The 15,538-nt window shown below is 38.5% G+C and overlaps 2 protein-coding genes across 4 annotated transcripts; both read left to right on the top strand.

The window, feature by feature from the left end:
- Positions 1-1,630: 1,630 nt before the first annotated feature.
- Positions 1,631-9,140, top strand: LOC112566852. 3 transcript variants are annotated; one of them, XM_025243250.1, is made up of 8 exons: positions 1,641-1,778; positions 2,192-2,471; positions 3,480-3,574; positions 5,466-5,514; positions 6,118-6,255; positions 6,437-6,553; positions 6,900-7,043; positions 7,668-9,140. In XM_025243250.1, exons 3-8 carry the CDS (start codon positions 3,524-3,526, stop codon positions 8,249-8,251), a joined length of 1,083 nt encoding a protein of 360 aa, XP_025099035.1. In that variant the 5' UTR covers positions 1,641-1,778; positions 2,192-2,471; positions 3,480-3,523; the 3' UTR covers positions 8,252-9,140. The 3 variants fall into 3 exon arrangements, with proteins under 3 accessions (XP_025099036.1, XP_025099035.1, XP_025099034.1); XM_025243249.1 differs by having other exon boundaries at positions 3,446-3,574; XM_025243251.1 differs by lacking the exon at positions 2,192-2,471 and having other exon boundaries at positions 1,631-1,778.
- Positions 9,141-11,298: 2,158 nt separating this feature from the next.
- Positions 11,299-15,006, top strand: LOC112566932 (myosin-13-like). Its single transcript, XM_025243361.1, has 2 exons — positions 11,299-12,988; positions 13,257-15,006. Exons 1-2 carry the CDS (start codon positions 11,299-11,301, stop codon positions 13,661-13,663), a joined length of 2,097 nt encoding a protein of 698 aa, XP_025099146.1. The 3' UTR covers positions 13,664-15,006.
- Positions 15,007-15,538: the final 532 nt, after the last annotated feature.

The raw sequence follows: 15,538 nt of genomic DNA, 5'->3' as shown, positions 1-15,538 counted from the left end.
GTAAGGGAAGCACATCCATTCAGATGTCGAGTACAAACAGGTTCATACGTGGACACTTTATAATGCCATAGTGACTCTTTAACAGTTCTCTTTACACACACTGTAAACCCTCTTTAAGCCCCAGTCTATGTAACATAATTTTAATGTCTTTCAAAAATCATTTTTGAAAATGAAAGCGATTCCAATATTATAATAACTATTGACATTTGTCTTTTAGTTTTGCGGAAAGTGTGGAAGTCAGTAAGGATTAGTTTCAAAATGTATTAATTAAAAACAACTACTGCAACTTTTTGTTTTGACGTGAGAACCACAAGGGTCCAAATGAGGGGTGCTGCCCAAAACCAGGTCCACTGGCGAGATGTTGCTGCGGCCCTATGTTTCTACAGGAGTAACAAAGAATAAACTAAAAACTAAGCTAACCAAGATGATGAATTTACTGTTAATGGATTACTATGTACACGCATTTTGGTGTCAAGGTGAAATGTGTGGAAGGCTTTCTAAGATTTATAATCTGTTCTTTACAAATGCTCTCAGTTTTGAAACATTTTGACTAAATGTAACTACATTTTTATGCGTTTTATGTTTGTATATTTGAAGACAATAAATTTATGTATATATAATTCATGTGCTATTTGTGAAACATGAATAATATTTCTATTGACAACAGAAATATATAATTTGATTAAAAAATGTAGCATGTGAGATTTTTATGTTCTCAGTTTGAAAAAAGTTATAAATGAGGAAAGGTATACTAAGGTTCTGTAATGTGCACATTGACATGTATTAAAGATTAAATTCCCACATTCTTAACCAACTTTATGTTGTTGCTTGTTTTTGGTTTTTTTTTTTTTGGTTTGTTTGTTTAAATGAAAACTTGCTTACATTTATCGGTGATAACTATACAAAAATGGTATTAATTATTGGAAATTAAAAATTCTACCCCCTGTGTCGGATTATTTATCATTTCCAGTACAGCAGCCAGTACATAGCAAACCGGAGGGTTTTAACTGACTTAATGTTATCATCAGAGCCAGAAAGGTCTCCAAGCTGCTTTAGAAAAGAAATGTAGCTCAAGGAAAGTGATGTCAGACGAACCAGTGACCTCAGCGTTCTGTACATGTAATGTTGCTGATCTGAAATTGAAATTATTTTGTATCTTTAATTTATGTTTTGTTTAGCATATATTTACCCAAAACTCTCGCATGTATATATTACAACAAAACAGAACAAGACAATAGCAGTAAACATTCTTTTACACAGTCAAAGCGAGACCATCCAAAATAATAAAGTGAAGGCTCATCAGTTATTTCCCTTACACCATATGTGGTATAGAAGTCGTGCGGTATCGCCACATACAGTTTAGTGCAGCATGAGGAGCAGACCCCAGAAAGACCATCAGCTAAGACGATTTATAGAATCTCGATGTACCAATCAAATTAATAATTTTTGTTATTCATTTCGCACATTTTCTTACCATGCTCAAAGCGCTGTACATAACCACACACCTGTCACATACAGGAGCACGTGCTCACGTATTAAAAGCACCAAAAGTACATTGGAGACATGTACACCGACAGCATAATGCAGCAGATGTTTCAAGTCATTGATTAGTCACAACAAGCTTCACTCACACCACTTCGCTCAATGCTCACAACATAGAGCTGCTTATGGAGTGATCAACCTTAATAATAAAAAGAAAATATCCTCTGTGTGGATACTCGGTACCTTCGGAAACAGCATATAACCGATCAGTAGCTGACCACATTCATTTCTCTAAGGTTTGTATTTAATTTATATCCATTTGAATTACGATATAAAAAGTGTGGTTTCTGCAGTTATTTCTGTTTCTTTCTCTTAACGCTTGCGTAATAATCTATTAGAAAAATCGAGGTATGTGGGACGAGGTACTTGATAAATTTACGAATTTCCTACATTGAAAGTAAGACCACACCATACCACTCGCATTTTACAGGTTGGGTCCCCTTATCATGTATACAAAACAATCTTTCTCTTTCACAGATGCAGACAGACAAGCAAACGTGATGAAATGCCGTAAAAACCATGTTTTCTTCTTAACCGGTTATTAAAAATACAAGACCTTCTTCTGTCATTAAAATGTGAAATATGTATAAATCAAATTATTCGTCAGAAAATATGTTTCCCTCGCATTTTGTTGGTGCATCTGATTTAGAGACCCTACCAGCTCGTGACCCCTGACCTTCTATTCAGAAACGTATTCTGAATTCTAAGAAGTGACTTTCACTTTCATCTCCAACGACGGTAAGTGTGGCAGGGCTGCAGGTTGTCTGCAGGTTGTCTGTAAGAAAATTCGCGATAAGATCTTCATATATATCTGCCACTACATACAAACCAGGGTGAGGGTACAAATACCCAGAGGAACTCCAGTCACGTGGTATCTCCAAGGCTACTATCTCTCCACGAGTAGCTCAACTCACACCCGGTGTTGTAAGGTCGGTGAGACATTTTGTGTGCGCCTGTCTTTCATTTTTACTTGCAAAATCATTTTCAGGAATATATACATACTTGTTACACGTATTTAAATGCTTTTTTGTGAACTCTTCAGCTGGGGACCACATTAAATGAAAAAGAATATGTGTAGTGGCGCAAGATGTGTTGTATGAGAGAGCTCGCATTTCAGTCTGCATGTGCCTGTGACAGCATGGATGTTCTCTTTGTGACAGTTGACATTCTTTCAAGATTAATCAAGCGTGTGTGTGTGAGAACTCTCTTTACGTTACTTGTACGGCTATTGGCTTTAAGTTACTTATAAATTCTTTCATGCATTCTTTGACTCGTGTGCAGATAGAGTTAGTACTTTTCACTTCAATGAGTTAAAAATAATAAAAGAGAGAAAGAGAGTAGTCGTGCACTACCCTTCCCCCCCCAAAAAAAAAAAAAAAAAAAAAATCAACCTTCAAATATCAGTTCACTTTGTTCTCAAAGTTTGACTTGCTTCTTCTCCTTTTATATTCATTAAAGTAAACATTTTCGGCATTGTCTCTTTTCTCTTCCTCCTCCCCCTCCTCCGCATCTTTATCCTCATCCTCCTCTACAATATCCTCCATATTATCCTCCTTCTCCTTTGTCACATTACCATCAACTGTCCGTCTATCAAGCTTGGAACGACAAGAAAGAACATAAGCCGCCTGCTGTTACCGTCATCTTCCCTTTAATGACAAAATGTTTCACCGAATTTTACTTTTCTTTTCGAACAGACTTTTATTATTGAACCAAGCACTTTGACGCAGATACAGAAAATCCCATAGAGGGGACAACTAAAAAGTGTTGTTAAGGGAGTTCATCCGTAAGGTACCTTGTAGAGACCTGTTAAAACTCGAGTATTATACATATGTTTAAGACAATATATGGACATGTCTTATTATGTTTGAATTCTCTGTCGTCTGCCTGCTGCACAAAACTGCAATGTGGATCACGTGATTCCTTCGTCCTGCAAACAGTGGTATTCATGGCTGCAGTCGAATAATACAGGTGAAATCAAAACATGGAGTCAGCCCTTTTCCGATCAAAACTGTTACGGATTTTAATTCAACAGGTAAGTCACATGTAAATCTGTTTTTAATTAAAGGCTAATTTAGCTGCGATGTGCCAATGTTTCTGAAGCCAGATTCAATCAGGCGAGTAAAATATGTGCTACCCACGGACCGACAACTGTTGACAAGAGGGGTGCAGGGGGTGGACGGGATGGAGGACTGTCAGCACTTGGCCTTTTATGTGAGTGAAATGTGTTGCCATAATGACACTCGACACCACGAACCTCGAGATTCCTTCCAGTGTACGTCTCTAGTGAACCAGGAAGTCGAGGTTTTTCTTTAGTTAGCCTTTTCACAACGATCGTTTCCATGACAACCAAAAGCGTGACATGTGCAACCACAAAATTTATTAAAGTTTCATTCAAGGGAAAATAAAACATTAAAAAATTAGCGATACCATGTAGAAAGTATTTTTTTTTTAGTCTTGTTAGAGCTTATCACGAAACGACAAAACATGTTGCATGGACTGCAGTGTTCTGGCGGTGCATGTCAGTGCTCTTATCTGCTTCTGATAACAACACGTTCTTTTCTCCGGAAGCCTAGATAAAGGTAAGGGTGGTCACATGACCTTTCTCAGAACGTTAGGATATTCGAGACTTTGCTTTTCACGGGGCGAGCTTTCGGCGAACGTGGTGCCCATGGCTTTCTTACTAACCCCAACCCTGTTTTAGAGTCAGGTACCAGTTCATGCCAACTGGGTCAACTGCTTGGCATTACACGGGTATCGAATTAGTGCACCTCTCAGTTCGTGCGCATGCGCTCTAATCACTCGGCTCACCACTTCCCTCAGTCTGCAGTTCCTTAACTAATAACAAACATGTACTCCACGGGGTGGTCGGAGCTGGTCTACTCGCTGCAACTCGACCATGGTAAGGGGATACCACTCTTCTAAGAAGGACATGTCACCCGAGGGCGTCAGGCTTTGTGGAGACGTGCAGTAGGAGGGTTGCGATGGAGGAAGAACTATTATCTTGTGCAACCAAGAGTGTTACTGTTCTCCTAAGTGGGACCTATTGCCTTGATGTAGCTCACGTTCGCCGAAAGGAAGAGGAAAGGGGAGTCAGTTGAAGCTTTTACTTAGCTGGTTGGTTGATTTTGCAAGATTCTGCGCACTCTAAGGGTAGTGAAGGGTGGAGTACCCGAAGAAAACCCGTGACGGCCAGCCCTGTAAACGAGGTCTGAAACCATTACAGTGATGACATGCGGGTGTTTAGACCACCGTACTACCGCCCCTACCCTCAATCTGTAGATGTTCTACCAAGCAGAACTGATCCCCTTTCGGCAGCTAAGAAGCAAGCACAATGTTTTCCCGCCATGTATACTCAGCTTCGGGTGTTATCTCGCCCTCTTCGTGATCATTTACCTCCTACAGTCACTCACTGAGGCCACGTGACACAGTGCTTGCTGTGGGTGACTTCAACCAAAGCAAATCTTTATAAAACAAGTTGCACCAGAAATCTTTTACTCAGAGAAAACGTCAGAGTTTGTTTTTATTTTGCAATTTTGGTCTGTGAGCCAGTATGTTTGTATGAGAATATTCATCTGATTAATGAACGAAAGGACGTAGAGAGAAATGAATTTTCCTTTACAATGTTTTGTCTCCGTTTGAGTCTGAAACCTAATCATTTGTGCCAACAGGCGCTGATATAAATGGATATATTGATCAATGGATCACAGTTTGAAATCGCAAATGTGTTAGTTTGTTGTTGTTGTTTTTTTTGGGTCTACTGGACAGCTCCTTGATTACATATATATAACAAAGGTTTAACGATTGTAATTGATTTAAAAATATAACTTGATACTTGTGTTGTCACAGAGTTGCACAACAAGAGTTACATTTTATTATAACATCTATCTGTAAAATATTTTATTGTTTTCTCATTTTTACTGCAGGCTATTGTCTCGTTATTTATTTCAAGCTGGTGTATCACACTTGCTCGAGGTGAGATTTTTGTGTAATGTAAAAATTAAAGAGACTAAATAGTGAGGAAAATGTGTTAATACCAGTTAGAAGTACGGCTGAACAAAAGTATAAAAGTGACCTTGCCTTTCTGTGGCTGTTTGATCATGATCTTAACAACAAGTACTAGCTGTATATTCTATGTTCTTCATTATATTTTGTTGTTCTATATATCTAAATCGATTGTGTGGAAGAACCTGTTTAAGTGTTAATAACCTGATGAATGTTGAGGTAATATTAATGACATCGGCTTGTCAGATAATTGCTATCCAACTGAGCATACGCTTGCGTTACACTGGCGACCCTTCATTGCCCACTGTACCCACAATCTACACCCAGTGCAGTCTGTGCAGGACGCACACGATTGTAGGTGATGCATCCCACCCGGCCAATGTCCTGTCTCATGACCTCTGGGGTCAGGCATAGACTCGTCCGGACCAGAACTTCCCGACTGAGATAGTCTCTTTGTTAAAGCGATAGTCTTCCTAAACTCCGCCGTCTCTCGTGTCAGACCAGTACTAGTCGACTGTGTCCTTATTATTGATTGTGACTACATAAATATTGTCACCCTTTGTCACGTTTCAGCCCTGCCTAATCGAGATGAGGATATTATTCCAATGCTCCAAAAAGCCGCAGAACACCGCCTTCAGCTTCTGAGGACCAGCACAGCAGACATCGAAAAAGCCAAAGTCTGTGGAGGCTTTCTTACAGTTGTTGGGACAAGTAAGCTGGAACTATGTTTTTTTATTCTAAAAAAGTGTAGGATAATAACTGGTTTAGGATGGATCTATGAAAACTTTCAGACAAAATAATAATCACGGCAACAATAAAAGAAATAAGAAAGAAGAACATTTTTGACGACAAACTAATATAAGATTTGTTAAATAAAGATTCTCATTCTCAGTTTTTGCAGTTTTTCCTCCTGTTCGGAAAGTCGGCTTCTTATTGCTGGTTCCTGGAGTAGTGGTGACAGCTGGATCCTTTTATGCTGAGATTATTGTGGAGGAAACAGGAGAAAAAGGTTTGATGGGGGATACGGTAGTAATGAGAGATAAAGAGTTAACTGACATGCTAAGTCACGAGCGTTATATACAACTGAGTTGTTTATTTCTGGAAAATAAACTATTTAAGTATACAACACTATGCAAGTGGCATCTAAAGATTTTATAACAATTTTACTTTAAATTCAAGTAACTGTAATTTGCTGCATTCGCGAGATACACTTATATTCAAACATTGTATTAGTGGATTTTCTTTTATTCGTGTAGTGTTTTTAATGAGCACTCTGTTTCGCCATTTCCTGCAAAAAGAAAACTTTAGAAAAAGTGTTACAGGTATTGTAAAAAGTTCGTTAATGTATTTTTTAGATATCGCAAGATTACAGATACTGAAGAACAAAGCTTCTATCTTCGCTTCAAGGTTCCGAGAAGCTGCGGATTTTCTTGATGCCTTTCACGGAAGCCTCAGGAAGGCAAAACTGTTTGGATCTTTCAAGGCATTGGCTAGTGGAAGTAAGTAAATAATGACAAATAAAGGTATCTGGCATGTTTTAGTCATGAGGTTACTAGATGAGGCGTCGTTAGATTCGCTAGAAGAACCTCACGTGCAAAATCAAACTCACCGACCTTTGCTTATCCCGGGGAAGACAAACACTAATCAAACCTCGAGAATAAGACTACACGGACAGAAAATACAAGGATGAAACTTGATTGAAATGAAAAAAAATGAAGTTCATGAGACAAAATAGAGATTTAAACGATTATAACAAAGAAAAAGAGACTGCGCAGACGACAACCACTATTAAATGCCATACTGAGCATGCGCAAAACATGCTACAGCGACACTTAGAATGTCACACACACTACATGTGTGACTGTACAGGGTTTGGCAGCGACAGAAGGATCCATCTACAATATCTAAGCCATGTTAAGTCGTTTGAACTGGGGTCCCACTGCACAGGACTGGAGATAAGAGCAAGTAAAACGGTGTGAGCTGAAAATAAACTTTTAATGAACCAGGTGATAGGGTGCGTGTGTTGGGGGAAGGGTATCTAAACGAGAGACAAACAGGGGTGATTTCAATGAATATTATTACTATTTACAAGCTAAAAAATAAGACTGCTTTGCTTTTTTCAGTTTTCTCAGCGATCGCTAGTTTTTTTAACTTTAAGAGTGGAGGACCGAGCTTACCGTTGGCTGCCATCGACTGGATGCTGGAGGGAACTGACGGTGAATTCAGAACTGGAACCCAATTCACTGACAAGATAACTCAGAAAGTAGAAGCCTTACAGGCTGAGTGGGAGGACTTTGTCAAAACAGTTATTCAAGAGTGTGAAATCCTGCACAGCATGCAACACACGATGTACTCCAGAAACCTCCTAGACCATGTTTTTCATTTTCTGGAAAGATTACAATTGTTCACAAGCAGAGTGGGAGGTAGGAAGGATTCCATTACTACAGGTGTAGCCAGGAGAAGTTCTACGTTCAGGGGACTCACAGAACTGGCAGAACTTGAAGCATCAACAGGATCACTAATGCGTTACAATAGCCCTATAATGATACCCTATAACTTCATTGAAATGATCTTAGCAGCTTTTGATTTTGCGTTTGGCAGACAGTCGGAAGCAACACGAACTCTTACACAGCGCGCTAACATCGCACAGCAAGTTAGTAACATGTTAGTCAGAATAATTGACACGTTTGAATGGACAGAGCTATAACATCCCATAGTGTACATTCTTATTGCTTGAAGCTGAAATATTTGTATTTTGAAACACGAGTTTTTCCTTGCATTTAATACCGGCAAAAATAAATTATTGTCATATTTGCTTGGATTTTCTTCGCCATTTATTTGGTGATTCGTAGAATGCAGCTGTGGAAATGACTTGAATAAAAGGCTTGTATAAAAGCTTTTGTTATGGCAGAGAGGTAGATAAATGTTGTAGCCTAAGCTATCACAAAAGAAACACTTTGCTTTTGGAAAGTTGCTCCTCTTCTTCATAGTTTTTGTGCACAGCTATGTTTACTATAATAATATGCTTGTGTTTACTATCGAAATATGGTTGTGTTCCACTTGATATTAAACTTTAAATGATGTCATCACTAAAGAAGCACCTTTCTGAGGGAAAGTTATTCATTTTGGTTTCCTGAAAACGCTAAATGCATGAATAAAAGTTAGTATGGAGTACTTTATATTAAAGTTATCATTTTACTTCGATTTTTCCTTAGAATAAATTTAAGTGTAGTCATTTTATATTGATAATGACAAAAGTAACGCATACTTCTTAAAGCCAGTGTCTGTTAATCGGGGGAAAAAGTTGTACTATTTTTTATTCTAGCACATGTTAATCGATATTATTTCATGTGAAAGGCAATCGATTTTTCATTAAGAATGTTCAGTAGGAATACTGTTTGCACTGTGTAACGCCTCCGCTCATTGTTACATATTTGTACTTGCAACCTGCTATTCTTCGTTTCCATATTGTATATGACACATTTTTTTGATTGAAACAAATGCTTCAGTGATGTTTACTTTCTTTTTTTCAAAGACATTTTATGTATCTCAATATTATGCTTTTATAACCAGTTATTTCATGGCGACTATATTAAAGCGCAAAAAATATTATTTCTTTTAGTGTTTGTTTTCTTTTTTTAGAAAAAAAGTACTGCTGTATTGTCATTTACAAATTACTAAAGGGTCCCCAGAACTTAGTATTTATTATTTTTGGAAATAAAGGCACCCCAAACCCTTTCTGTTAATTTTTGTTTATAATTATAACCTCCAAACAATCCGAATGAGCCGTAACAAATTAAGTTTATGAAATGAATTTATTCATATAAGAGACGAGTACAACTTTTGATAAACTTTTATTGCTGGTGTGTTCTAAATCACTCATAATATCTCTGACTATATCCTGTAACTATAGAACCGGACATATCATCAGTTTTCGTTTTATTTTGCAATGAATGTGCCCGCTAATCTAACATTGAAGCTTTCATTTTGAAGTGGTAAGTCAAAAGTTGAACTTTGTTGATTGAAGGACTTTAATTTCAATACTAATTTTTATTTATTGACTTCTATTTTAAATGCGTCAAGTGGGTTATGAGAAAAACACCTGTGTTGATAAAGTAAGTGAGATCATATTTTAACGATATGTAAGAAATGTATTCTGTCTAAATGTGAATAATCATTAGTGTTATTTGCTTGAAAAAGATCTTATATCTATGAACACTTTTCGACGTGTCAGGGCTTAGAAAGACAACATGTCTCTAAAGACACTTGTGATAGTACCTTTACCACTAGACACAAATCAGGGTGAGGGTACAAATACCCAGAAAAGCTCCAGTCACGTGGTATCTCCATGGCTACTATCTCTCCCCGACGCGGAACTCAACTCACACCCGCTGTTGAAAGCTCGGTGAGACATTTTGTGTTCGCCCTCGCCTTGCTGCTGTCTTTCATTTTTACCTTCAAAATCATTTCAACTGAGACAACTACAACGGCGATGGCTACGGCCGGTACAACTGATGACGTCACGTCTATTTGCAGCGTGTGTCTGGAGCCGTACAAGGGCCGCAATCCTAAACTGTTGCCATGTTTTCACACCTTCTGCCTGCCTTGCTTGAAAGATCTCGAGAAACATCACGCGGTCAGTATAAAACTGTTAGTCATATTTACTTCATTCTCCAGAACTGGTCTGAACTATCTGATGACTAGTCCTTTTTTTTTTCTTCTTTTTTAAAGTGCAAATTTAGGGTCAGTCATGTTTTTCATTTAAAAGTATGACCAGAAAAAGCAATTTTCGAAATTCTCCGGTTGAGTGCAGTTGTCTTCGGTTACAAACCTTCATCGAATGAATCTTGACAACTCAGTAACTCTCCTTCCAAAGATAAAAGAAATCGATAAAGTGTGGGTTTTTTATATATATATATTCTAGGGGAGACAACAATTAACTGTAAACCACAAAAGCAAGAGCAGAGTTACTCCCCATCTTTTTCACTTCCCTTTCATCAGACGAAACAAATGTCACTTTTTATTAAGCGCTATGACTCCTGCTTGACATAACGTGATTCCTATGTTAGTAAAATTTGAAAAGTAAATTCTTTATCGCAATTTTACTTCTTGAGCTTCGCTAAAACTGTAAATTACATGTTGAAATTCTGCCTTTTTCCTTAATCAAAGGAAATCAAAAAAGACTGTTAGGCTTATATTTATTTTCCCGTTACACTTTTTATTTGGGGACTTCGTTGTCATGACTTAACAGGCATCCCTAAAAAATGAAGTTTACGACGATGATAACGGAGACAAGACAGTTGCCTTGACCTTCCCTTGTCCAAGCTGCAGAACAGTTATTACAGTTCCACCTGGCGGTGTCTCTCAGTTTCAGGTGAGCCAACAATTTTTTTTTAATACATTCAGCAACATTTTGTTTTAAAATCAGCCTATGCATACACGTGCATAAAAAGGACACATGTTAGATTATCACTATTGAAAGATGTAATTACTGGGTAATAATCTTCTGATTTACAATCACATTCAGTTCCAAAAGATACAAAGATTGTACATGGTGTAACATAAAAAGAAAAAAAATTAAAACTTAGAAAAGACATTATTATTTCAGAATTTATTATTTATTTATTATTATTTCAGAATTTGAAAAGGAAACAAACTGTTCAGTATAATTTTTGTAGATTGCTTCAGAATTTAGTAGTTGTCCTTGCTCTGTCAACTCATGTGTCCAGAGATATAATAAAATAGCGTAAGAACATGAAAATTCAAACAACTGAATTTAATTTGTTAGGTCGGTGCGACCTACGCAAATATTCTGTTATTGTACCTGGCTCTGATTTCTTCTTTCAGACCAACTTTTACTTGAATCATGAAACGGTGACGTGCAAAGTATGCGACCTAGGTCAAGAGGCCAAGTACAGCTGCACTAACTGTGGTCACATGTGTGCCCAGTGCCAACGGTATCACGACAAGTTTACCTCCGGTCACCAAGTGACACCTCTGACCCCTAGCTGCGAGCAGTCTGTTCAAAGCAGCATAGACCCTACATATAAAGCAACAATTGAACAACACCTCAAGGCGCTGGATGCCTCGCTAATGACGATGAGGGAGGAGGAGGAGACTCTGCAGCGGGAGATGAAAGCGGTGGCTGACGTCATCAGTAGACGCGCAGACGACCTGAAGGCGCTGGTGATGCAAGCGGAGGAGAGAGGTCAGAGGGCGCTGGCTGAAGTTGCCGAAAAGCTGGACAAAAAGATACAAGAAGACATCGTTACTAACCGTGAAAAGTACAGCAGAATATCGCTTCTGTCTGAGCAAGAGAGCAGGGAAGGGAAAAACGCAATCTCTCTGAATGATGTGCAGGCACTCCTCAGTGATGACGACCTTCGGCATTGTCAGCAACGAAAACGAGACCAGAATCAATTTTTAATTCCTGAATTCGACGAATCGGCCATTGATATGAAGGGTGTGGAGGCCTATGTAGGAAGTGTGTGTGACGGTACTCAGCTTCCAGGGGAGACAAACTTCAACCGATTTACGGTTCCTGTCTGTGGCGAGGGCGAGTCTGTAGTAAAGACTGAAAGTGAGACTCGTGTCAAGTCATTAAGATTCGACATAGTTCATCTGGAATCTGAAATGTCATATGTGAAACGCAAGTTGTCAGCAATGCAGACATGTATTGACAACTTGCCTGAGGAGACACCCAATGAGGTGTTGGAGAAAGAGTTAGGGATTCTTAAGACAAAGCTTTGTTATGTAGAGGAGGGCAAGTTACAGACAGAGCGACACATCGCCACCATTCAGAAAGATCTTGAAACGTTCAAGAGAAACATTTCAACTAATGTAGAGGACAAGTTAAAGACCGAACAACACATCCTGACCATTCAGAAAGATCTTGAAATGTTTAAGAGAAACATTTCAACTAATGTAGAGGAGGACAAGTTACAGACAGAACAACACATCAGCACCATTCAGAAAGATATTGAAACGTTCAAGAGAAACATTTCAACTAATGTAGAGGAGAACAATTTACAGACTGAACAACACATCAGCACCATTCACGAAGATCTTGAAAAGTTCAAGAGAAACATTTCAGCTAATGTAGAGGAGGACAAGTTAAAGACAGAGCAACACAACCTCATCATTCAGAAAGATCTTGAAATGTTTAAGAGAAACATTTCAACTAATGTAGAGGAGGATAAGTTACAGACAGAACAACACATCGGCACCATTCAGAAAGATCTTGAAACGGTCAAGAGAGAAATTTCAACTATCATTGAATGCATGGCTGACATTAAGCAGGAAGTAAAAAACTTTAGGGGAAATAACTCTCCCATACAGACGGACATTGACAAACTTAAGCACGAGATTGAGGCCACAAAAAGAGAGAACGACAGAGTCCAGAAGGACTATGACACACTTAGCCGTGATTTGTTGGCTGTGAAAGGTAAGATATCCCTTCTATACAGGTACGAAGTAATGACTAGTAATATCTGTCTTACTGTCATCCATTGATGTCATCTAACCCAATCTAACCCAACTGAAACTTACAAACGTGCGTGAGATTTAAAAGCAGTCTTTAATGTTTGATATAAGCTAATTACCAGCTAGGGGCAACGTTAGCGATAAGAAAACAAGTTCGAACATTACTGAAATTTTTATCCTTTTTTTATCCACGTGAAGGTCTTTTATTACTCTTTCCTTTCATCTTTCAGGAAAATGCAGCACAATGGTGGCTTTCCATGCTACACTCAGGAGCGACGCGTCTTTTCCAAGTCCACGCCGCATCGTCATGGACGGCTGTCTGACGAACGTGGGTGAGGCCTACAACCCACAGAATGGCTTTTTCACCGCTCCTGTCGCAGGTGTCTACCTGTTTGTGGCCACAGCGCTCAGGTGCGAAGGGCGGGGAAGGGCGTCGCTTCGGCTCTGTTCGGATAATTTTAACAGCGGCTACTCACAGTCACACGAAGGCAGCGATAAGCTGGGAGTGAACTGTATTTCACACGTGACTGTGAAGCTGTCTGCGCGGCAAAGGGTGTGGCTGGAGGCGTGGAGCGTCACAGACTTACTGTCTGAGTGTACGTCATTCAGTGGTGTGCTGGTGCAACCAGAAATATGACGTCATTCAGGAGTGTGCTGGTGCAACTCAGAAATGCGACATCATTGATCGGTGTGTGGTAGACAAGGAACGGCAACCCAAGCGATTCAAGCTGCTTACTATGTAGCCTCCCTTTTGCGTCTATGCATCTGCTTTTGTTTCTTGTGCTCCTAATTTGAAAATATGAAAAAATATTACGCTTATAACTAAGATATATTTTTATTATACTCAGTATCGCTGTCTTAAAAAAGTAGTGTAATGCAATTATCACAACGGGATTTCACTTTGCTGAGACTCTGTTGAAAGTGATGAGAAGTAGGTGATCAGTTTACTGTTGTAGACTGTTAGAGAATGAGCCCAGGTCTCTAAGATCTCATTAAATAAACCAATCTTTTCTCGTCATTAACGACCATACAGTTCATTGTTAGAACTGACTAGTATCTTGTACTAATGTTATTAAACCTGTGTTGTAAATGAATTTAATCGGTACGATCAAACACTTGACTGTTTACACAACTTGCTTCAAGTCTATTAACTTTATACACGGCGTACTGAAACCATGGTGGCCTTGATAGTGGGATTAATTGTCAGAACACAAATGATACTTAATGTTACCTTGTTCACATTATGGGTTATGTATTATTTGGTGGTTAAGAGAGTAGATCTTACTTGTTTTGTGTGAAATTGCCACATTCGCTTCACATCAAATACCGTTATGCCATGTTATTTTATTTTCATTATCAGTGTATGAGTTATGCTATGAAAAAGTGGCTTATGGACTAAAAATATTTGCGCAACAAGAAAAGAGAGATAGAAATATCTATATCAGTCTACTATTTAACATTGCTTCTACAACTGCAGGTAGTAGTAGTCGATGATGCACTTTCTTGTAAATATATTACTATAAATATAGTTATTACACAGTTTATATCATGACTTACGCTCACAAATTATTATTTCAATAACTTGCCATGTCTTTGTGTGCGGATAGGGGCCGTAATCCTACGCTGCGCGTGTTTAGTCACGATTTGTCCTCCTTGTTTGAAAAACAAACCCTCAATCGGTGAGTGTGGTAGTCTGTAGCGGGGGTAGACTGCACTACTTAAATCCCTTTTATGAAGGAGAGGTTTCTCCTTACCCTTACATGTCTGAGTACAAGGCAAGCATTTTGTCACCATGAGGAACGCACAAGTGTTGCCAGGTCTCATCTGGTTTCGAGTTACAGAACAAGTAATAAAACCAGTAACTGAATTTAAACCTCTCATTCTATTTAATTCCTTTTTTATAACTATGGTCTACACTTTTTGTAGCACAGTTTATTTTAAGGCCGCTCATATTGCTTATTTCTTTGCGTTTACTCTTTCTATATTTTACACAATGCTTACTAGACATTGTGTGCAATTTTTATTGTGAGTTTTATTATTTTGTTTAGCAAAATTGTTCTAAATATCCCCACTGGGGATTACGAGTAAACAGTTTAAAATTGTTTGAAATATTATTGTGATACACCTTCACTTTGGTTGTAGCCTATTTATATGGTAACAAAATAAACGTGATGATTAATCCGGTTTGACGAACTATCGAAGAAGAAAGAAATTTAATTGAAAATGCACTTTCTTTCTAGTTTTATACAGGTGCTGCATCTCTTTTTGGGGGCTGGCGCTGAATCTTACATCTTTAGTCTATTATTTTAGTTCATTAGGCCAAGTGATTGATCTTGCAACTGTGTGAGACCATCCAAACTGGAAAAAAGGCGGTCTTCGTGGACCGTGTAGCCATCATTAGGTTGTAAAGCCACCAGAACACACCAGTTGTAACAAACCCACTTGCAATAACACGTACACGATCTTTCTTTCTCTCTCACTCATGGTGGTGTCACCGTTCTTTGCTGTCGTC

This window comes from Pomacea canaliculata, linkage group LG6 (genome assembly GCF_003073045.1).
Source record: "Pomacea canaliculata isolate SZHN2017 linkage group LG6, ASM307304v1, whole genome shotgun sequence".
In the NCBI taxonomy this organism is placed as follows: domain Eukaryota; kingdom Metazoa; phylum Mollusca; class Gastropoda; order Architaenioglossa; family Ampullariidae; genus Pomacea; species Pomacea canaliculata.
The sequence above is the reverse complement of the archived record's forward strand: the minus strand, read 5'-3'. Positions and strand labels throughout refer to the sequence as shown.

What these genes read in the sequence shown, in the direction of transcription:
- LOC112566852 (XM_025243251.1), top strand. Translation starts at nt 3,524, where the DNA reads ATGGAGTCAGCCCTTTTCCGATCAAAACTGTTACGGATTTTAATTCAA. An exon ending in GTGTATCACACTTGCTCGAG is followed by an intron (nt 5,515 to 6,117) that starts GTGAGATTTTTG and finishes GTCACGTTTCAG; the next exon opens with CCCTGCCTAATCGAGATGAG. An exon ending in TCTTACAGTTGTTGGGACAA is followed by an intron (nt 6,256 to 6,436) that starts GTAAGCTGGAAC and finishes TCTCATTCTCAG; the next exon opens with TTTTTGCAGTTTTTCCTCCT.
- LOC112566932 (XM_025243361.1), top strand. Translation starts at nt 11,299, where the DNA reads ATGAAAATTCAAACAACTGAATTTAATTTGTTAGGTCGGTGCGACCTA. An exon ending in TGATTTGTTGGCTGTGAAAG is followed by an intron (nt 12,989 to 13,256) that starts GTAAGATATCCC and finishes TTCATCTTTCAG; the next exon opens with GAAAATGCAGCACAATGGTG.